Raw genomic sequence first — 23,926 nt, forward strand, 5'->3', positions numbered from 1 at the left:
CTTCCTTGGTGGCTTCATGAACCTTTCCCACACCAAAACCATGTTAGTTAAAGTGGCTATAGGTAATTGAATATGTGAATACGATATTTCTCATTTTTTTCCATCATTAAAGAAACAATATTACAGGTTTTAAATCTGCGAAGATATTGGTTCAGAGCCTTAGGAACTGAATTCTTGTGTCTTGGTGACTCTGGTTGTTCATCGCAATTAAATGTTAAAACACAAAATGTGCATCATGCTCTCATTACAGATTTTATCCCGGTACCCATTCTTTCAAACGATACTTATTTCAATAAACGTATATTGAGTGCCTGCCATGTAGGTATAGTTTGACAGTGAAATTTGATGAACTATCCATTGAGCGTTATAGTGAAGCTTTCCTTCTCATAACCCTGAAGTTACATATACCACCCCCCAAAAAGGCTGGAAAATATGCACGTTTGTAAGAGCAAAAATATTCTAGAATATTCCACCCTTTGGATTTCTATTTAGAGGGGCGCCTGGGTGGCTCAGTCGGTTGAGCGTCCGACTTCAGCTCAGGTCATGATCTCACAGTCTGTGGGTTCAAGCTCCGCGTTGGGCTCTGTGCTGGCAGCTCAGAGCCTGGAGCCTGCTTCCGATCCTGTGTCTCCCTCTCTCTCTGCCCCTCCCCCAGTCTCACTTTGTCTCACTCTGTCTCTCAAAAATAAATAAATATTAAAAAAATTTAGAAATAAGATATCTGGGGGCACCTGGCTGGCTCAGTCGGTTAAGCATCCGACTTCGGCTCAGGTCATATTCTCATGGTCGTGAGCTGGAGCCCTGTGTTGGGCTCTGTGCTGACAGCTGAGAACCTAGAGCCTACTTAGGATTCTGGGTCTCCCTCTCTCTCTGCCCCTTTCTGACTCGTGCTCTGTCTCTCCAAATATAAACATGAAAAAATTTAATAAGAAGAAATAAGATATCTGTAAAACACAATATGCCCCATCTTACCGTTAGAGTTTCTATGAGAAGAAGACAATTAACAAAAATATAGTATAATTAAAAAAAATAAATCCACAGAATTAGTCATTCAAACAAAGTCTCTGCTTTGTGGCCAGCACATAATAGGGATTCAGTAAATATTAGCTGTGGTGTTTTTTTGTATTATTCCCTCTATGAATACTATTACCATCCCCATTTCTACAAAAATTACTACTTAAAAGCTAAAAATTAATAGCTGAAATGTCAATGTGTGGTTAGTAGGAAGAATCTCAAAGATTTTCTTAACTATTTTAAGGTCCCTCCAACTAACTCCTAAGGAAGAAAGCTGGCTCCTGGAACTCACAGAAAAGTATTGAAAAGAGCATGCGCTTAGAATACCAGCATTTGAAAACTATCCAGAAAGTCTCCAGTCTTTAAGAGCTTTCTCATTAAGGGCCATATTGGTAGTTGACTGGATCAAGGCTTTGTTCACCCCTGAAAAGGTTCAGCTTAGGGCAAGATGGTGAGCATCCCGTGACCTAATGACCTCATGTCAGTCCCTGGCCACAAATTACTGGTCTGCGCATTCACACCTAACCTAGAAACCCCTGGCAGCTTAGACTTTCTTATTCAGATTCTCAACGATATCTAAACAAAACAAGTACCACGAATTTTATTTTTAAAAGGGTCAACCATTAGTATTTTGAGGCCTCATCAAATAGTATTTTGTTTGTTAGTTTCTATAGTTTTCTCATACTAAGGCATGTGATGAAAAGTTTTATCTCCTATAATTTCCAAAAACCAAGTGTCTACAGTCTTTATAGGTGATCTGAAATATTTAAATATAAGTTAACAGAGGTCAGGGAGAAACTAATTTCAGAAAGCCTGGTTGGGAAAGGTCTTCCTGAGCATGACTTTGATTTGAACCTGAGGTCCAAATGACTAAAAGGCTGGTTGGTAATGTGACCGTCACGAGAGAGTTCTAAGCAGAGGAAGCAATGAAGGCAGGGCAGGAAAGGGTTTTATGTTTGAGGGACAGAGGCCGGGTGGCTGAGCTCAGTGATGGAGATGCCGAGTCAAGATGTGGGCCGGCATGAGGGCAAGCGTGAGCCATGTCAGGAGGGTCAATGTCGTTACACATGGCATATGAACTCATGGGAGGACTTCAAGGGAAGACATGGCAAGATCTGATTTAGATTTTTACATTATTTTGGCTGCATGTGGACAATTAATGATGGGGAGAGAAGACTGGGGAACAAAGTGGTTTTGAGGGTGACCCGATATACCAGCAATAGAGATGGAGAGAACTCACTGGATCCTGGATTCTGTTGCAAGTTGAGAAATAGGATTTGCCAAGGATTTGGTTTGGGCTGGTGCACAGTAAGTAATAGAGGAGTGAAAAAATCGTTCCCAGGTTTTTGTTTTTGTTTTTGTTTTTCCCTGAGCTGCTGGGCAGCTTAGTCATGTATTTGTTGAGATGGGGAAGACATCCACTTGGATCAGGCAAGAAGGTGGATGGAAGGTGAGCCTGGGACACAAGGAAATGGACAGGCCTTCAGATGACAGGTTTAGTGACAGTACACAGCTCAGGATCAGAAGTTCCTCAGATACTCTCAGTGTGATTTCATCCTAAATATTTGTGAACACCCTCTTTGTGCTAACCACCTGTTGTCTCGATGTCATGAGGCATCCCTTCTGAAGACACATTGCTGAGGATGTTGAGTTGTAGCCTGAGGCATGCAAAGAAGCTTGTTCATTATTCTCTTTATTAGAGAACTTTACAGACGGGAAGATTTGCTCTCAAATCTGATAATCATGCCTTGTAAAAATGTGCGTTTCAACAAGGATCCTTCCAAACAGTGATAATAACCAAGCTCATTGGAGAACGTTGCCCCCTTTTCATTCCTCAAGGCACTAGGGAGAGAAGTCTTAAGGCAGTTGAAGGGCAAGCCTTCTTTCTTGGAACATAGTTTCGGTGGTGTCCCCGAGCATTGTGAAGGGAGCGTGTGGTTGGGCCTTCCTTACTCTACAGGCATATAAAGAAATGAATGCCTGACCATGTGATAGCTGTTCTGTCTCTATGGGAACCAGATACTTGAGAAGTAGCTTAGTCACAGTAGCTTAGGCGACCCAATGAGTAGGCCATTCAGTAAGGGGATACAGGATCTGGTTGATATAATGCAAAATTAGGGCATGGTACAGCAATATGTACAAAAAAAGTTTGAGAATGTCCCACCTTCCATGTAATTCTAGCTGTGGGAAGCAGGCATGTCAGGCATTATAAGGAAGTGTTTTGTAACAAAGGTGATGGGAACAAAAAGAGGCTGCTGGGCACATGACAGGCCTGGCTAGGGAAGAGAAAAGCAAAAGTGTAATAGCAGGAAAATGAAGTCCCTGGTATGTGACCATACATTCGGCTATTGTTAAAAATATCCGTCCTGGCTTTTTTGTTGTTGTTGTTTAATGCGTTTCTCAAAGTTGCTTTCAGATGAAATCCATACTCCCCAATTTCACTGAAGAAAACTAGTTTTGATTTTTTTTCATTGAATGCCCTTTTAAAAATAGACAGTATAGTCCTATTGTTAATACTGAACCACATACCCCAAACTTACATTTCAAGTAAGTGTTGTGTTGATGTCCCAAGCATGATTCCCCCCTTGTGGGAGGACTCCCCAAGATACCTATAGCCAACAGCTTCATGGTTTCACTACTTTATTTTTATTGTTTCTTAATACTGGTGTCTGATATGGATTTGGGCTAGAACAGGTCCTAAAGATACTGAGCTTTAGTCCGCATTGTACACAGAAGCCGAAACATGAACACTTAAGACAGGATAAAGCTTAGCATTTTCAACTGTAGGCCCAACTTATTAAGAATTTCCTGTGTACCCCATACTTGTTTAATTCAACATTAGAACTCTGAAACTGCTACTGCCAAGCCCATTTTACGGATGAGGACACTCAGTCTTGGAAGAGGTCAGAGACCACATGTCTGGTATAAAATAAATACTAATTCTGTTGTAACATAGTTGAAACTTGACGGTCAAAGCAACAACCACCACAAAACAAAACCTCAAATCCTGTGTAGTAGCCAAGAGTAATGTGTAGAAATACCTTTAAATTTATGAAGTACTGGGAGCCTGGGTGGCTCATTTGGTTCAGCCTCTGACTCTTGGTCTCAACTCTGGTCATGATCTCATGGTTGGTGAGATTGAGCCCCATATCAGCCTCTGCACTGACAGCACAGAACCTACTTGGGATTCTCTCTCTTCCTCTCTCTGCCCATCTCCCTCCTCTTTTTCTTTTTCAAAATAAATTAATAGACATGAAAAAATAGATTTATGAAGTACCAATAGGAGATCTGCCTATGGTGTGATAGAAAGCATCAGATTTGAATTCATACAGATCTAGCCTCAAACCCAAGCTCTGACTTTTCAGCTCTTTGAGCTGGAGTAAATTGTTTATTCACACTGAGCCCTAGTTTCCTCTTCTATAAAACTAGCCACTTGACCTGCAGAATTGCTTTAAGAATTCAGTTGTGTCAATTATATCTCAGTAAAGCCAGAGGAAGAGGGATCTAAGTTGTGTCCTGAACTTAAAGGGCCCAGCTGTATGTCTTATTAATAACAATGACTCAATAAAGAAAACAGCATATGTCACTGATTGATCTTGTATCTGCTGTCTAAACATTAGTTATATACTGCACCAGGCTTCTAGAAGGATGCTAGTTGCCAGTATGAATTTAGGTCAACTAAGCCTCCCTAATGAGTAGATACTGTAATCATTCAGGACGTTGAGCAGGGAAAACAGCTCTGAGCCCATTTCATTAGAACACTCCCATTAACCAGTAAAGGTTGTTCTTCTAACCCTGTTTCAGAATGAAACACTAAACTCCAAAATCTTTTGAGGCATGATCTTCTTCCATGGTGGCTGGTATACATGCGGAATTCTTGGCATGGCACCAAAGCAGTGGACATCTAGTGTCTTCCTTGGGTTATAGAGGATCTGGTTACAGAAACAGAGTCATCTCTCTATTGGAAGCTCCACACCAGAGGTTGGCAAACATTTATTACCTGCGCCTTTACCAAAAATGTTAAAGGGTCAAGTAATAAACATTTTAGGCTTTACGGGCCATGTACCTTCGTAACTGCTCAGCACTGCCCTACTTGTGCAAAAGCAGTCACAGACAATAGACAAATAAATGTATCTGTATTCCAATAAAAATTACACTTCCGAATTGGAATTTCATGTAATTTTCATATTTCATGAAATATTTGTCTTCCTGGGGATTTAAAAAATCTAGACCAAGGGTCTAGGCTAGGAACTGACAGACCATCTCCCATGGGCCAAATCTGGTTTATGGCTTGTTTTTGTAGGTCTTTCAAGCCAAGAATGTTGTTTAAATTTTTAAAGGGTTATGAAAAAGAGAAAGGATATGTGTCAGACTTTATATGGACTGCAAAGCCTATAATATTTATCCTTTTAGAGGAAGAAGTGTGCCTGCCTCTACTCTAGATCCTTCTCTGAACTTTGTGCTGATTCATTTTTGCCCCTGCCCCCAGGACACCAGGACAATTCAGTGACACCCACACTTTGGCCGACTAGATTGTAAACTCAGTGCAGATCTTGTGTGTCTGTATCTGGGCCCCCAGTGAAGCACAAGCCAGCACAGGAATCTGTTAGGGTAGGTGAAATGGCGGTAACAAATAGGCCCCATATGTCATGACCACAGAAATGGATCTCTTTCTTATTTCGTGGTCTCAAGTGGATTTTCCAGGTGACTTGGTTTAGGCAAGGTTTGATAATGGTTGTGCCATCTCACGTCGAGCTTCTGAGGCTTGTGTAATCACCGTCCTAAGCTTTCTAACCCACAGGGAGAAAAAAAGCAGGAGGAGCATGGATGGGAGACTAGATGGACCAGGCTTTCGTGGCCCGGTGCAAAGGAGGCTGGGAAATACATGTAGCCTAGCTGTGTGCCCAGGAAGAAACAGGGAGTGTGTTGTGGTGACAGGGGGCAGCAGCAGCAACCACAGTTGTCAGGGAAGAACTATTTGATAAGTGAGCGAAACCCAAAGCACACCTCCCACCGCAGCAGAGCAATGCCCGACGACTGTGTGACCCGTATGCCCAAGAGTCATGAGCGGCCAGTTCAATCCCAGAGGAAGGTTTCCTGATTTTATGTTTTCTCTGCATATCAAGTGCTGAATTAGATCAAAATGATGAAGTAATTCATGGTTTCAAGTATAACTTTTGCATACTACGGAATGACGTGGAATCTAAACTCTCAAAAAAGCTTTTTTTTTTTTTTTTCGTTTTGCTTTTAGCTTTTCATTGGTTTCAAAAAGACAGTGTTGTTGACTATCAGCTGAAAGATCCTCCTCCATTCATTTCTTCGTCCTTATCTTGACGGTTGTTCTCTTTTCCCTAACTGCAACCCCCTTCCGCTAACTGGCAGTAAGTGAAATGTGTGTTCCTGCTCCCTTATTGCATATGGCCTTGTTTTTCTTCAGGCCTGTGAAAGAGAATGCAGGGATTGAACACGAAGCATCACAGCTTCCCACCCATGATGACCAGCCTGCCCCCACTAGCTTGGGACCTCCCTTGCTCTGTGGCCTCAGGAAAAGCACCTTGTATCTCTGAGTCTCACTCGGTTCATCTTAATCTTCCGTCTATAGAACGAAAGCAATCACAGCACTATTAGGAGAACTATGTAAGCCACATAGAAAAATTCTTATAAGCACTCCATAAATAAGAGCTTTTGCTTACTGTGGGGATTCAGAGAAGGGAGTGGGCAGTAAGGAATACAGCGTTTTGTTGTTGCAGGAAGCAGAGAGACAGGTGGAAGCAGAGCATAACCATTGAGGGAAATGGCTCAGAAAAATGAAATGACTGGCCCAAGGCAGCACGTCTAGTAACCGAAAACATCAGGAATACAGGCTAGTCTTGTGATTGGTCCATCGCCCTCAAAGGAGTATCACAGGGAGCATTGAGTGTCCCGATTTTGTGCTGTAGGTGTGGGGATGCCATGAACAGTATTAAAACAGTGGAGTGACATGATGGAATCGTACCATTTGGAAGATTAGCCCGATAGCACAATAGATTATCACAGTCCTCCTGGTAGGAAATAAAAAGAGGCCTAAGGAAATGGCTGTAACACTAGGAAAGAGAGAGATAGGAGAGTGGTTACAAATGAAATCTAGATAGGTCTTTGGATTGGATTAGCTGTTTAGGCTTTCGTTGGCACTGCGTGGGTCCCTATGTGTTGAGGCCAATTTGGCTGGGTCTCCTATGGTTTTATTCTTCTTCCTCCCACTTTGTACCACTGCTTGGCTGTTGTCCCATGTTTGGGATTCATTGGGCTTTCTCCACAATCAAAATTAATCTTCGGAATGGTGAAGTTCTTTTTCTTATTTTCCACGTGGGTATTCTTTTCATGATGTTGAAAGAGAGTCTCTGAAGTAAGGAGAAAATTAAAGCAGTCGGGTGTCACATGTCTAATCAGTAAAAATGACCTGATTAGCCCCACCACAAGTTGGGGTTTGTTTTTTTTTGTTTTGTTTTGTTTTGTTTTGTTTTAATCATTCAGTCAGTAGTTCAACCGTGGTTTATTTTTCATGTGTATACACTCTCTCATGGTAATCCACATTATTCTTTAACTGGCATCAAAACTACACCCAACTCTTAAAACTTGGCATTTCATGCCAGCTGCTCAGTGATAGGAGCTTCTGAAATTACAAAAAGTTAATATTCCATTGATCGTATTGATGACTTTAGACAGGTGGAAAGAAGACAATGAAAACTTTGGGTCTCACAGGTTGTATATATCACTTACATAACACTTCCAGAGATATTTTTTAAAAGAAATAACATTTTTGCATACATTTTTCGCCTCTCTCAGATAAGGAAGCTCATTTTCCGAATCTTATCTTTCATCCATCCCTGATAAGCAGCCAGCATGGGGCCCTGAAAATAGGCCCCTCTTGTACTCAGAGTGCCCATTCCTGTTTTTCAACTTCTTTTCCCCCAAAACGAAAGATCCTGAATGAGAATTTATTTTAAATGACATCCAGGCCTTGTTTGTGGTTGTAATGTTAGCATTCTAAATAAGGACTGGTTGAAGGGCTCCAAAACAGGTATTTTTGCCTTCATTTGGCTGATGCTGCCCAAAGATGTGTTGTCAACTTGAGCATACTTTATAAGATTTTCACATTGACCAACAAATCCTCATAAACCTGTTCGTGTTGTTAACATCACACCTCACTGGGCCACTACAACAGAGTAATTGCTGGCCGGGGGAGGCTTAGCTGCCCACATAGGATCAGTACAGATAGAATTTAGGAACCTTATCCTTTGTTCTACAACCTCAAAATGTAAGTACCATATCCTGAGGAACTAGTTGTACTTTTGAAATCGTTGAACCACCTTGTAGTAACTCTTTCTAGCCCAAGATTAATTCTTTAAACAGCAGTTGTTTAAATAGGATATATCTTTTTTGGATCCAAAATAGAAAAGGGTTGTGTAGATTTGATCTCATAGATGTAAGGAGTGTGTGTAGATTTGATCTCATAGATGTAAGGAGTGTGTGTAGATTTGATCTCATAGATGTAAGGAGCATGTATAGATTTGATCTTCTAAATGTAATGGGGTACATATTGCAAAAGGAGAGATACAAAAGATGTTTATCACATATTTAAAATGTGCTTATAAATTAAAAACAGTAATAGATTAAAATTTAAAAGTAATACTGTTGTTTTTTTCACTTCCCCCAAAATAAATCCCCAACACAGTATGTACTTTGTAGAACCCAATTACTAATTCAGAATGCTGTAGCTATCTAAAAGTGGAACAGTGACTTAGGTGTTAAAATATTTCTTAAAGGTCTCAAAGAATTTAAGTTGGACAAACTTCAATTGCCTTTGTGTTTGCTTGGTTTATTTTACCATTATTATTTTTTTCTTTTCAGTTTAGAAAAATAAGATAGTAAAAGAAAAGGAATAAAAGGGCAAAATATACAAGAGTGTGTCAGTAGGAACCAGAGTTACATTAAAAATAGGAACGATTTTTTTTTCTTACTGCTTTACTAGTATATCTAAGCAATAAAAAGAAATTGCTTCCTTATTAACATTTGGTATGATTTTTTTAGTTGTTCTTATAGTAAAATTGAAGTGACATGGTTATTCTCTTTGGACTGTACATGATCTGATGTAATATTTGGCATTTGTGGCATTTTTAAAACTAAAAGTCTAGGGATATATCTTTTAATACAAGGAATGTGTTAAAAGGGATGTATCTTTGACATAAAAGGAAGGGATATTTTTATGGTTAGGTGAATGGCTAGCTTTAAGATTTCTAGGGAAAGAAGAAAGCATTTTATTTTTATACTCAGAAAACATTCTAGATCCTATTCAAAAGTCCCAAGAAGAGATAAATAGGGTTTCTTTAAACTTTCTATTTTGAGGCTCAAAGGACCATGGACACTCAGACATTCTGAAAAGTACAATTTTTGAGAAAGTAAATGAAAATAGGTTAAGAAAATAATTTTGAATCAGACTGTGTATGCGTGTGTGTGTGTGAGAGAGAGAGAGAGAGAGGGAGAGGGAGAGGGAGAGGGGTGGGTTTGGGGATGGTTCATGCTTGGCCTTAAAAATAGGTTAAATTGCCATTTGAAGCTAGGAAGTGAGAATTGGGGATGAGTACATATGACCCTTCATATATTTTTTGCAGTGCTTACTTAAAAGATAGTTAAGATCAAATATCATATACAAATAACGGAATTAGCAAGGCAGATGTAACTATTATATTTCTCCCCATAAAAGGGCAACAAAATAATCTGAGAAGCATGAACTTCAACCTGGTCCCTGGAATAAAGCAAAAGTCATGTAGGAAATTACCCACTGCTGCCCCCTCCCCCCACAACTAGGAGCAGGGACCTGGAGGAATTCAGCCTGGTGTTCCTATTGGCTAAGGTACCCTGCTAATACCACGTGGTCTCCATGCCAGGACCACCCCAAATTTAAGACTCTATCAAAAGAACTTGTCATAATAGAAGGCCTTCAGTCAGTACGTTATCCTTATAGCACTAGTTTAGTTGTGGGTAATGATCACTCAAAATGTCCATGAAGTAATTCAGAAAACTGGACTACAAATGGCACCCTTCTCACGTTGCACACACAAAACCTCCCATGTCATATGGGCTACAGTACGCAAGATACACACCTGGCCACCCACCCTTTGTTTCCTGGCCTGACATTAACAAGTCATTCAGAAAGTCAGTCTTTCATAATTTATTGAACAATGATTGTATATTAGTATAGTGGTGCTAGCCACAATTCCTGCCTGCAGGGAGCTTATAAATTAATGATGGAGGCTATTGATGGAGAATGAGTGAATCTTCAACAGTAGTCTGTCATCGGGGCAAAATTGTTCTAAACTAATGCCACTATAAATCCACAAAATTTATGTCAAACCACAGAATCTCCAAAGGAATAACAGTATTAGGAAAGAAACAAGTCTCCTTGTGTTAGTCGTGACAAGCATTAACTAGTAATAAGAAATAGCCAATAGTGGAATGCCAAATGATAAAGCTAGTACTGTGGATGAGAAAAAAAAAAATCAGGAGCCATGGGAGCCATGCAACCAAAAAGTAAATGCCAGAGGCCCTAAATGAGATGCTTCTAGGGTTACGGCTATTCTTAAATTACACTGGGAATTCTTCTTTGCAGCAGATCAGAATGCAATGTGACACCGCCAGTCCTCAATGTATGAGACATAGGTCCTGTGGCTTCAATTACAAATGTAGGAGCTTCCTGGTTTTCTGGAAAAAAAACATCTCATGTGATAAAAATTAATAGAGCTAACACAGGCAAAGCAATGTCTGACATAGATTCTGTGTATATTCTGAAGATCACTTAAGCCTGGGTGAGGATTACCAAGCCAGTCATAGCACCTTCTTTTCAATAAATGGTAATACATGGAGGAACTTGGCAGGCCATTTGCAATTTTGACTTAAAAAGAATTTTTTTTGACATTTTAAAAGTATGGTTTGAATGTGCCTTACATTTTCAAAATAAATACTCATAGTTGCACTATCCAAAGACAACCAATTATGTCTTGGTGAATATTTTTTATATATTTAAAAAAATTTTTTATACTAACTTCTAAACACGAAAGTAGGTGGGATAGCATAATGGAACTCAGTGTCACCGCTAAACTAACAATTATCAAATCCTAGTTAATCTTATTATACCTGTAACCTCACCACATCCCTCCCCTGCCCTGATCTCTCCTATGATTGTTGAAAGCAGATCCCAGATATGTTACTTGATTTGTATATATTTCAATATGTATTTCAATATGTATTTAAGACTCCATTAAAAGAATTTTTTAGCTGGAGGCGCCTGGGTGGCTCAGTTGGTTAAGCATCCGACTTCAGCTCAGGTCATGATCTCACAGCCCGTGAGTTCACGTCTCACTGCTCTGTCCGCGTCGGGCTCTGTGCTGACAACTCAGAGCCTGTAGCCTGCTTCAGATTCTGTGTCTCCCTCTCTCTCTGCCCCTCCCCTGCTCATGCTCTGTCTCTCTGTGTCTCAAAAATAAATAAAAACATTTAAAAAAATATTTTTTTTTAGCATAGAAATAGTAGATAGTACCCAGTACTTTAGCTATCTAGAAAATTAATAGGAATTTCTTAATTTATTAAATGTCTAATCTATAGTTACATTTCTCCATTTCCTATTGATTTCTATGTTGTGGTAAAATACATATCATGTAAATGCTACCTCCTTAGTCATGTTTTAATTTTAATTAATTAATTATTAGAGAGCATGCGTGAGAAGAGGAGAGGGGCAGAGAGAGAGAGAGAGAGAGAGAGAGAGAGAGAGAGAATCCCAAGCAGGCTCCAGGCTCAGCATGGAGCCCCATGTAGGGCATGATCCCACAATCATGGGATTATGACCTGAGCCCAAAATCAAGAGTTGGACACTCAACTGACTGAGCCACCCCGGCGCCTCTCCTTAGTCTCAGTTCAGTAGTAGTAAATACATTCACGTTGTTGTACAACCCTGTGTCCAGGACTCTCTTCATGCAATACTGGAAGTCTGTTAAACAGCTCCCCCTTCTCTCCTGACCCCCAGCACCTGGCAACCACCATTCTGCTTTCTGTCTCTATGATTATGACCCCTCTAAACACCTCATACAAATAAAATCACACAGTACTCATCTTTTTGTGAAAAACTGATTTCATGTAGCATAATGTCTTCAAGGCTCATTGGTATCGTATGCGTATGTCAAAATTTCCTTCCTTTTTTAAGGCTGAATAATAATATCCCATTATATGGGTATACCACATTCTGGTTGTTCATTATTGGACATTTCTTGGGTTGCTTCTACATTTCAGCTATTGTGAACAAGGCTGCTGTGAATATGGGTATATAAATACCTTTTTTTTTTTGCTTTATTATTTAAGTTTTTGTACACCTGAAACTAGTATGTCAACTAAACTTCAATTAAAAATTTTTAAGTGCAAATATCTTTTTGAGACCCTGCTTTCAATTATTTTGGGTATATACCCAGAAATGGAATTGCTGAATCACATCATAATTCTATGCCTAAATTTTTGAGAAACTGACATACTGTTTTCCATAGCCGCCATAACATGTTCTGTTCCCACTAACAGTGCAGAGGTTCCAACTTCGCTATATGCTCATCAACACTTGTTATTTTCTGGAGTTTTTTGTTTTTGTTTTTGTTTTTTAATCGTAGTCATCCTAATGACTGTGACATGGTACCTCATTGTGATTTTGATTCATCTTTCCCTAATGGTTAGTGCTACTGAGCATCTTTTCATTTGCTTGTTGACTCTTTGTATACCTTCTTTGGAGGAATATCTGTTCAAGCCTTTTGCCTATTTTTTAATCAAACTCTTTGCGTTTGTTTGTTGTTGAATTGTAGGAGTTTTTTTTATATATCCTGAGTATTAACCTCTTATTAGATATATGAGTTGTAAACATTTTCTCACAACCCATAGGTTCTCTTTTAATTTTGTTAATTGGGTTCTTTGATGCACAGAAGTTTTCAGGCTAACCTCTTATTAGATATATGAGTTGTAAACATTTTCTCACAATCCATAGGTTCTCTTTTAATTTTGTTAATTGGGTTCTTTGATGCACAGAAGTTTTCAGGCATAGTCTTGTTTTTATATTGTTGTTTATACTTTTAATGTAATATCCAGGAATGTCATGAAACTTTTCCCAGAAGAGTTTTATACTTTGACTCTTAATTTTTAGGTCTTTAACCTATTTTGAGTTAATTTTCAAATATTATGTATTGAACAAGGTAAGAATCCAACTTTATTCTTTTGGATTTGGATATCCTGTTTTCTCAGAACCATTTATTGAAAAGACTATCATTTCCCCATTGAATGGTCTTAGTACCCCTGGTGAAAATCATTTGACCGCATGAGTAGGAGTTTATTTCTGAAATCTCTGTTACATTGCCTTGTTCTGTATCTCTGTCTTTATGTCAGTACTAAACTGTTTTGATTACTGTGAATTTGTAATAAGTTTTCAAATCAGGAAGTGTGAGACCCAACTTTGTTCTTTTTCAAGACGTTTTTGCCTATTCAGAGTCCCTTGAGATTCCGTATGCATTTTATGCTGGATTTTTATATTCCTGCAAAAACTGCTATTGAGAATTTGATAGGCATTACATTAAATCTATAAACCACTGGGTACTATTAACATCTTAATATTAAGTCTTCCCTTCGTGAACATGGGGATGTTGAATATCTTTACATTTATTTGGGTCTTCTTTGATTTCACCAACATTTTGGTAGTTTTCAATGTGCAAGTACACTGTGTACAAGTCTTCTGACTGTTTATTTCTAAGTTTTATTCCTTTGGTGCTATTGTAAGTTGAAACATTTTCTTAAATTCTTTTCTGGATTGTTCATCATTAGTATATAGAAATGATTTCTGCGTATTGGTTTTTTATCCTATAACTGTGCTGAATTCATTTGTTCTAACAGATTCTGTGTATGTATGTGGAATCTTTAGAGTTTTCTACATAGAAGATCATGTCATCTGCAAACTGTTTTACTTCCTTTTCTATTTGGATGCCTTTTATTTACTTAATTTTTTACCTAATTTCTTTCTTTTCCTTTCTTTTTTTTTTTTTTTTAACCTAAATGCACTTATAGCACTCTATGAAGTAGAAATGTCAAAAGTGGGACATTCTTGTCTTGTTCCTGATCATGGAGGAAAAGCATTCAGACATTCAGACTTTTATCATTGAATATGCTATTACCTGTGGGCTTTCATTTATGGCTTCTGTGCTGAGATAGTTTTTTTCTATCTCTGTTACTAGTTTGCAAAGTGCTTTTCTCCAACGGTTTTATAATTTTTAACTGTTTACTGTATGTCTTTCAAGTGTCTTTTAATCTGTAGATTCTCACTCAATCTTTTTTTTTTTTTTTCTAACCTTGTGTATTTCTGTTGAAGTAACCAGACTGTCTGCCCTGTAGAGTTCCTGGGAGTTTGGATTTTCTTGACCACATCTCCATTGTGTTCCTTTGTCACATACTTCTTTTCCCTTGTATGTCCTACAAATTAGATTCAGATTTGATTTGTGTGTGTGCTGGGGGGGGGGCGGGGGGAGAGGGTCAAGACTTCATAGATGGAGATATCCTTCCAGTAAAAGGTGCATAATTTCTGGTTACTGCCATTTTTAAAACTTTAGTATTCTAGTTAGACAGTCTCCTTTCACAATCCATTATACAATGTTCTTACTTATCCTGTATATCCTTTCTTCTTGGCTCAAAGACAGTTCATTAGGAAGGATAAAACTTGAGTTGTATGTATGTGTGTGTGGGGGAGGCGGTGGTGATGGTAATTGAACCATAAGTTCATTAATTCAGCAAGTATATGCAGATCAACCACAGAAATAAAATGATTGACAGCTTTTGTGGCAAATAACTAGACCATAGCTATTTTTGGTGAGGCAAAGTTTTTAGGTGAATCTAAACCACTTCCTTAATTTTGAGATTTTCTCAAAACTCTATTCTTGAATAGCTCTCCAGTATTACTGAAGATGCTTGATTAAGGCTTTCTGGTCACCTCTAGTGGACACATAGGTATCCTCAGTAGCTCATGCTGAATAAACTGGGAGTTGCCATATTTCTGTATTATTTTTTCAGTAGTATAGTGAATTTCAATTTATCAGACATAGTTTCAGTGTGATTAATCTATAGATGTGCTTGATGCTTGGCGGCTGATTTTAAAGGTAAATCCAGCTGTCTTTTTTGAGACTTGAGTCTAGCCTTAGGCATTTTCTCTGCTAGTACTTTCCTTGCCAATCTCAGTGTGAGAATAACATTTAACAGAGGTTTATGTATAATGTGTATACAGTGTAATCTTGACTTGGAAGTAATTAGCTATTTACATTAGGGAAAGAATGCTGTGCCCACATCATGGAGCTGAAGAATGGAATACCTTTCTCTTAAGAGTCAGTCAGATAACTCCATCAGAGTTTCTGTTTGTGGAAAAACTGAACGAGAAGACCCTACTTTTCTTTCTTACTATGATACCTGATAATTTCATATTATTCTGATAATCTTAAAATGCTTCCACATTCTATCTTTTAACCCTACCACAGACAATAACTCTGTAAAATTTTATGTTATTCTTGAAATGCTAGGGTACAGCACCATTTTGTGAGCTCTGAAAATTTTCAGGGACTATGTACATTGAAAGTACTAAATTTGGAATATACCTCAGTAATTACTGATTATTGCCTTGTATCAATACCAACCATTTGCTGATAAACTGGGGCAGAGTCAAGACTTTGCCAAGATCTATTCTCTCAAGTCATTTGCTAATTGGCTATAAGCAGTGGATTTGGACTATACTTAAGTGCATATTCACAAAGTCTAACCTATTAATGATTAAATGGTATGGGCTGACAGGTACTTGTGACTAACTCAGGATCACACTGCTTGACTATGCAAGTGATGTATGTGGGTTTTTTTTGTTTTGTTTTGTGTTTGTTTTTTTAAGAACACCTCTAAGTTTCAGCTGATAGTGAATGACTCTATCTCCTACTCAGTTCCTAGATATTCAGATTACGGAACATCTTTTGCTGGTTTCCTAGTGTTGGGTCGTCTTTCCTAGTGATAACAGCCAACTTTGTCCCAAAAAGCTTAGTTGCTATTTTTGGGAGAACAATGACGAGCCCTCCTGGGAGTAGCAACACTGAATGTATCTAGTTTAGCTTCTGTGCAGATCAGCTTTACTAATGACTGTGCTCTTGAAAAACATGGTCATCTCAAAATATTGGCATGGGGAATTTATGGTTGCCCTTATTAAATAGCTTGAACTTCACATGCAGTTTGAATTCAGAATATTAATGCATCTTTTTATGGAAGGACATGGAGTCCTATGTCTAGATTGGCCTACAGCTATTGGTGGAGTAGTAGTAATAAGAATAGAAATAATTCCACTACTGCCAGTTGTAGTAGCATCAGCAGCTTTCTACTTGCGAGGTACTGTGTTCAGAATTTCAGATAAATTACCAAATTTAACCTCTAACACAAACTGGTTTTGCTCCCATTTTACTAATGAGGAACCTGAGGCTCAGAGGGTAAGTAACTGAACCTGACCACCACCACACAACCCGTCAATGGCAAAGTTTAGAATCCCAGTCTAAACTCTACGACTGCAAAGCCTGTGGCGTGACCATTATGAAAGTGTGCATTTTCAACGTTTTTCTGCCCTTGTGCAAGAGCTCTTTGCCCACAGGCTGTGAGCAACAGTGTTTTAGAAGAAACTTGTGGCATGTAGTGAAAGAGTGGTCCCGAGAATGCCTTGTGTTAGACCTAGTTAGTGTTAGACCCAGTTCAGTCGAGAGGTGAGCTGGATGGCTATGTCGTAAGTGCCGTGTACAAGGCAGTTTCGTTACTAGTCATCCCAAGAGGATTCCTAGACTGACGTGTAGAAGCAAATGGAACAGCCTCTCAGGACCAGCAGTGTCTTCATCTGGTTGCTGAGTCTCAGGAAAATCAAATTTCTGAATTTCTATGGATTGCATATTTAATGACCCTTAAAATTTATCAAATGCCATGAAGACGGGTGACAAGAGACCACATCCTCATCTTCTGATGTTCCCATACTCACTTGTATTTACAGGCACTCTTTTTTTCAAAACAGATTATAGGTTTTCAACACGTGAATTCAAGACTGCCAGACCTAAATCTCTCTACAGGCTGAATTTAATGGCATTTCAGCATTTCTGTGTACTAATTTTGTCTAGAATTTCTTTTAACTCTTTTAAGCATTTTTATAACATGGTGATCTAGTAGACTAGTGATCAGCCTGAAAAAAAATTAATAAAAGGAAAGAAATGACAATGGGCTAGGGGTAATGCTGGTGATTTCAGCATAGAATGATAATAACTTGAGTTTCTGTGAGCATTCTGTGTTCTGGAAACAGGAGGAAAAGATCTTGAGACCATGGGATAATTAAAGATCACTTGATAAAGGATGAAAGCAAAACAGTTGTTTTAGGTCTGGGTCTGTGCTCAGCAGATTTCATTGTTATTTAATTTTTCAACTAAATGTTGCTTTCTGTTCAGTAGACATAATTGCCTTTGACTTAACAGGCAACAGCCGTGGGTAGCCTCACATTGCATCAAGTTCCTTCACTTTATTTTCCTGACTTTAAGCAGACATTTGCAACTTAATATCCTATCAACATAATTTAGGAGCAGGGTTAAATTTCAGTTCTCTGTGTGTATGTGCGGTGTTGGATGCTATTTGTGTTGCTTTGGTGAGGAACATCTTGAGAAGAAGGTCTCTAGTAGGAGAATGTCCTGGGCAGAAGAGCTATAGTAAATTGACACTATTTCTTCATTAGAATAAAGAAAAATGCCTAAGCAGTTGATTTTATTTTCTCTGTCTGAACGTCTTCACTGTACTATCTAATTTTTACGAAGGAACTAAATTGTAGAGCACATAAGAACATATTTTGCTGAATGTTGTAATGCATACCACTACTGAATTTAAAAAATAAACAATTGCTTGCTGCTTTTGTGCTAAGTTTCTCCACTTCATTAAGTAGATAGGTAAGGCTTTATAAGCAGTAGTTCTAAGAATGGGCTTCTCTTTCATCAGGTACAAATTAATCTTGCATTTCTAATGAATATGTTTAATTCTATATTATGTAGGTAGAATCATTTTAGGACTAAAAAGTGCCCCCCTCCCCCTTAGGTAGGTATCTGTGGAATTTTTTTTAACCAATACTGCATGCTAACAACTAACTAAAGGTCACATTTAATATTTTTATTGGAATTATTTGAAATACCCTATTTATTGCTTTTCATTCATTTATCCCTCCGCCAAACTTTGGGAAAGCCCTGTGCCAGGCATATTGTGCTAGGTCCCAGGGATATAGAGATAAGGATGTAGGGCTATGGCTCTGCCCTCCTTAGATGATAACACACCTACTGGCCCAGCGGCCAGTGAGCCAGGCTGGAAAGAGTCAGGGATGAGACTCTTACCTGATGAAGAGGCGATGGGAGAAACTGCAGGAGTTCAGGGCATGCAGGTTCAGTCAGAGACCTCAGCATACTAATGTGGGTAATCAAGGGAGACTGATCCTTTACCCTAGGTTTTTTAAGGTCCCTGGTGAGAATGACCATCAGAGTCCCTCGTCTTTTACATAAGGCCTCTGCCTAAGTCATCTTTTGAAGAAAAGATTTCATGACAAAAAAAAACAGTTTGAAAAACTATACATCGGTCTCATATTAGGGAGGTAAGGAACAGTCAGACGTTTATGGGCTTTTTGTACTTGTTGAAGCGTTTAGATGTTTCCTAAAAGGGATAGGAGAGTGAAATTGTCCTAGTGAGACCCTGGACATAGAGCCCTGGGAAGGAGGTGATTGCAAATATTCACATAGGAGACACGTGGCTGGGGGGGGGGGGGGGGGGGAGACTGGCAGTGAATATATGGAGGCATGAATTCCAGATCCAAGTGGCAGGATGTCATGATTGATTTGATGTAGGGTCAAAAGAGGCCGTTTAGAAGAATGCCAAGGTTTGGGGCTGATAGGTTGCCATTCACCTAAAGAAGGAAAACAGTAGGTTTGCAGGGGAACTATGACAAATCCAACTTGCAGCACATTAAGTTTCAGATGCTATATGGAACATCCAGCTAGAAATGGCCAATAGGTAATTGATATGTGGGCCCAGAGTTGAGATCTAAGATCAAGCAGAAGGGAGCGGCGTGAAGGTTGAAGCCGTGAGTGTGCTGGGGTCTGTGAGGCAGGCACCCACAGTGAGGAATAGATAAAAACAGTCCCAGGGACCCACATCATTGAAGGGATAGATGATGGATACTCAGATTCTAGAAAGATGCCCAAAAAATATTGATGGTGTTGTAGGCACCGGGAAAAGAAATGTCAAGAAGATATTGAACAACAGTGGCAAGTGCCACAGAGGGTCAAGTTCAAAAAAAAAAAAAAAAAAAAAAAAGAAAGAAAAACATTTGGCAACAATGTTTACTTAAATGACATGTTTCTTTGAAGTGATACAACAAAAAATGGTTTTACAAAAGCAACTATTTTATAACTACAGCTTTGGAATTTGTTATTGCAAAGCACAAGAAAAGATTAAGCCAAAGATGTGGTGATTTTAATGTCTCAGTTTTGGTCTAAAAAAATGTGGGTTTTTTTTTTCTTCCTCTAAATATGCCAAAATAAGCCATCAAGCTATGACTAATTTATTAACTGTTCAGTGTTAGCTTTTGTCACATTTGACTTGTTTCAGACATATTTGAAAAATGTGAACGTATTAAAAGATTCTTATGAAGTGAAATTTAACCTCAATATGAGCTCATGACGCCAGTGTAAGCAAATCTATGAACGCAGTTATCTATTTGCCCTTCTGGTAGTTTCCTTTTAGGTAAACCACTTTGGGTGAGGTGGCTCTGCACCCTGACAGCTCTGACCGTAAGCAGATCACAACACTGCTGCTACTCCATTTCCCTGTCCCTAAAATCAAAAGTGGGTATATTCTAGAGTTCTTCCCTTCAAACTGTAGATCGTGATACATTAGTGAGCCAGGAAGTGGGAAATTATCAGAGTGCACTACTCCACATAGCGAGTAACGTCTTGTTTTGACAAATTTACATTAAAGCTCTTTGGGAGAGAAGGAAAGGAGGAGGGATGATGGGGGGCAGGGTAGGGACGGGGAGAGAGGAAGAAAGAGTGTCTGTGTGTGTGTGTGTGTGTGTGTGTGTGTGTGTGTGTGTGTGTGTGAGAGAGAGAGAGAGAGAGAGAGAGAGAGAGAGAGAGAGATTACTAGCTCATCCTGTAAAATGTATTTTTAACTACAGACTGTGGTTTTAAATTTTTTGAAAAACACTGCCCTCAACTAGAGCCCCTTCCTATTCTAAAAATCTCTCATTCCAGTTGTCTGCCCAGTTGCTCTCTTGGTGTAGTAAATGTTTGAGGACAATACTGTGGAGTGGCAGGTATAAAAACTGTTAAGGAATGACCGCTAATAACAAAGGAGAAAGACATTAAAAGGTAAATAAGGCCAACATCTGTGTTGTATTTGACCACAAGACTGAACAAGCCTTTAAAATTTATTGGTATTCCGACTAGCAAGTCATTACTGTAATTTATGAAGTAAAGTTAAAATATGCTATATATTAACAAACAATGGAGTAATTCTTTTGATGGTGGTATAATATGCAACCGTATCGAGGAGAAATAAAGCTTTTTCAAAAGTAACAATACCGGCACATAAATTCCCGAATTGGCAATTAAATAAATGTGGTGAGTCTCTTCCATCTTGCCACATAAAAAGATTCATTGACATGGTTATGAGACAAGCCCGTGTATTTTTATTGGCCTGAACTAGAGGGAGTAAACACCTTGGTCAGGTGTTTTGTTTTAGAAGCAGCTGTTTGAACTTCTCCTACTGGTTGTTTCTGCTCTAGGGTGTATTTGAGCATTTGCTTTTTCCAGCGCACTTACTGATTTAGAATTCAAGTGAGTGAGCAATTTCCTATAAAACTAAGAATCAGTGGAAGTTTCTCTATACTGATGGGTAAACTTTTAAATTCGTCTACAGCCTCCGGAATTTCATAGACTTTAGGTGGTATTAAACAGGGACAGTTTAAAGAATGCTGAGGAATATGAATCATCAAACCGGAAATCTGAGGGACGTGTTTTTATTTGTCCTTCCCTACGCAGCTCTTAGACATTCCGTTGGTCTCTCTTTTTTCTCTGCCCTGTTACAAACCCTGGGGTGTTTGCTTTGCCCCTTTGCCAATCTAACCCCTGATTTTTGGCAATACTGTGCTCTGTGCCTCCTTCCCACTGTCAGTCAGCCGGTGGAGAAGGCCTGGGGAAGAGAGCAATTGAGACCAACGAGGTCATCCTGCCATATTTTCCCAGACCCTTCGCGGTCGGTCGGTCCTCTGGGACTCCTGAAAGGTAGACTGATGGAGGGGGCATGGTGGAGGCAGTGCTAGCAGAGTGGGTGGGGTGGGGCGGTGTTGACTCCACCTCCCTGGCCATAGCTGATTGGCCTGCGGCAGGCAGCCTTTGAGTCCCCGCCCCATCCCTCCATCCCAGGCCCCCGCTCTCTCCGCTGTGTGCAAACGCATCTAGCAGTGCCAGATTAAGAGACGAGAATTTTTTTTTTTTTCTGCGTGAGAACAACGTGTCTGCCAGTTAGCCATCCGATTTATTAGATGAGCAAAGTAAGGATCGGTGAGATAAGGGCCCCAAAGTGGGAGAGCAAGGTAAGGCCTGGCCCCTGGGTCTAGGGCTCTTCCTCCAAAGCTTGAGGCTCTTTCCCAAAGGGCTTGTAGAGACGGGACTTGAGAATACTCAAGAGCTTGGTAGACTATAGAAATATGGACAGTAGGGAGTAGACCACAGACTTTGGAATGAAGATGCTGTGTTCAGAAGACCTTACAGAAAACGTGCAAGTTTTATGTCAGAGAGTATAGACACACAAAGTGTACCCCAGTAGGCAGGTGACATATGTGAAGGCATAATTCTTCTACTTATAATTTCCCTAGTTAAGTGATGATACAGGTGGACTCTACACGTACTCCAGAAGCTTGATGTAATAATGAAACACGCTATCAGAAATTATTGCTTGAAAACATTTAAAATGTCATACACGTAACAGCCAACATTGCTGTTAGAATGCCGGTGAAACCTTCCAAAACTCTCATTACAGCTTTGTAGACTTTGTGGACGTGTTTTCTTCCTTGATTAGTTATGCAGGGTCTTCGCCAAGAACCATGTTGTTTCCTGGATGTGATATATTACAAATACAGTGACACCATAAAAACTGCAACTATTTCCATAGCCCCTGAATTCATCTCAGTGCCCATAGATGTCATGCGGATATGGAGTGTATGAGACAGCCTGATCATCAGTAGCACCCAAGGCTTAAGCTTTGCATGTACATTTCAGGATGCTGGTCCTCCCCCCCCCCCCACCCCGCCACCCCCCACCAACCCGCCCCCGTGCCTTTGGTATGGTCCTGGCTGTCTGGTAACTGGATGGTGTCGCATGAATGTCAGGATCATCTCTCTGAGCTGGGCATAGTGCCCGGTGCTCAGAGTGGCTATAACTTCCTACTGGGAGTATACCCCAAATTGGCCGACAGCCCCAATAAATAACAAATAATGATAGTTATCATCTGGAGTAAAATTAGTATTTATTACCCTTCTGAAATTAATCTATATTGTACCTATTTTCTGGTATTTGTGGCAGACCTGTTAGATACTCTTGGTTTATGGCGTAACATACACAGCGTCTTCTCCAGTCCGTGAATTTCTTGCTCCTGACACACACCTGTGAAGATAAATTTCCTCTACTCTATATGCCTAAGGAACCCTAGATTTTATATTGTTGTAATATTTGAAGCAGCAAATTATCTCTTCATTAGGCAAAGTACCGACAGCATTGGGGTCACTTGTTAAATAAGATAAGTCACTGAAGTTTGTACACAGAGTGGATCACGTCCACCAGGAGCAGCTGGAGGCCAACCTTCCCCGATGAGTCCCTTGCTCTTGGCCCTTCCTTGCACTGACTCCCTCTTCTTGTGACACTGTATTCCATGAACCTGAAGTACATATGTTCTTGACCTGAAAAATTCTTCTTTTAGGATCCACCTACATCAGTTTCCCTTGGACTGCGCATGGAAGAAATGATTTTCAACTTGGCAGACACACATCTATTTTTCAACGACTTAGAAGTAAGTTCTGATTATTGTATACACACTTCGTGTTGCGTGCCTGGAAGTCGGTGAGTGGTCTTGCAATAACAGTGAGATATTTTGCGACTATCTAATGAAAATAATGAGATTCCATTCATTACTGATTATGTGGTAATATGGTTGCCTTCATGGTATTTCTGTTTTGCTTTACTTGAGCTGTTGTGTTTCAAGGTTAGATTCCATGTGACCCTTGGTAAGGATTAAAACTTGATGTCAAAACTCTTAAATATTAAACTGTGTTGATATTCTATGCTACAGATTTCTCAGCTACGTAATTACCACTGAGACGGGTAACCTTCAGAATCCAACAGAAGGAGCAACACTGGCCTATCCTCTCCTTGTCAGCCTCTTATCCTATGGAGTCCTATGGTTTTCTTTCCGGTTGGCCCGATTGTATGATATTTTAGTCAGGCCTCTGCCCTTTGGACTGCCAGGATTTCTTACGTCAAACTGCTGATGATTTTATTTGTCCATTGTAATTTGGGGAGGAACTTCTGTAAGATGGTTAATTAAACTTGTTACAGGCACTGTCTAACATGATGATCTCGATTAGCGGCGTTTTTAAGCCTAGAGAATATTGTTTCTTATATCACCGTTAAGAGAAAACATGACTATGACTACATTTCACCCTCTTCTTAATAGAGACAGTTGTTTATTTAAATCCTGCTGTTAAGCAAGCTTGTGGTAAGGC

At 39.4% G+C, this 23,926-nt stretch overlaps 1 protein-coding gene across 16 annotated transcripts in view; it reads left to right on the forward strand.

Annotated features, from left to right (window-relative positions):
* Positions 1–23,926, forward strand: part of EYA1 (EYA transcriptional coactivator and phosphatase 1) — a 173,076-nt gene that overhangs the window by 93,294 nt on the left and 55,856 nt on the right. For all 16 annotated transcript variants that reach the window (XM_045454932.1, XM_045454940.1, XM_045454942.1 and 13 more), the window contains one exon: positions 23,125–23,214. In XM_045454932.1, the coding sequence (XP_045310888.1) occupies positions 23,125–23,214 (90 nt within the window). The remainder of the gene's footprint in view (positions 1–23,124; positions 23,215–23,926) is intronic.

Source organism: Leopardus geoffroyi, chromosome C3 (assembly GCF_018350155.1).
Source record: "Leopardus geoffroyi isolate Oge1 chromosome C3, O.geoffroyi_Oge1_pat1.0, whole genome shotgun sequence".
Classification (NCBI taxonomy): Eukaryota; Metazoa; Chordata; class Mammalia; order Carnivora; family Felidae; genus Leopardus; species Leopardus geoffroyi.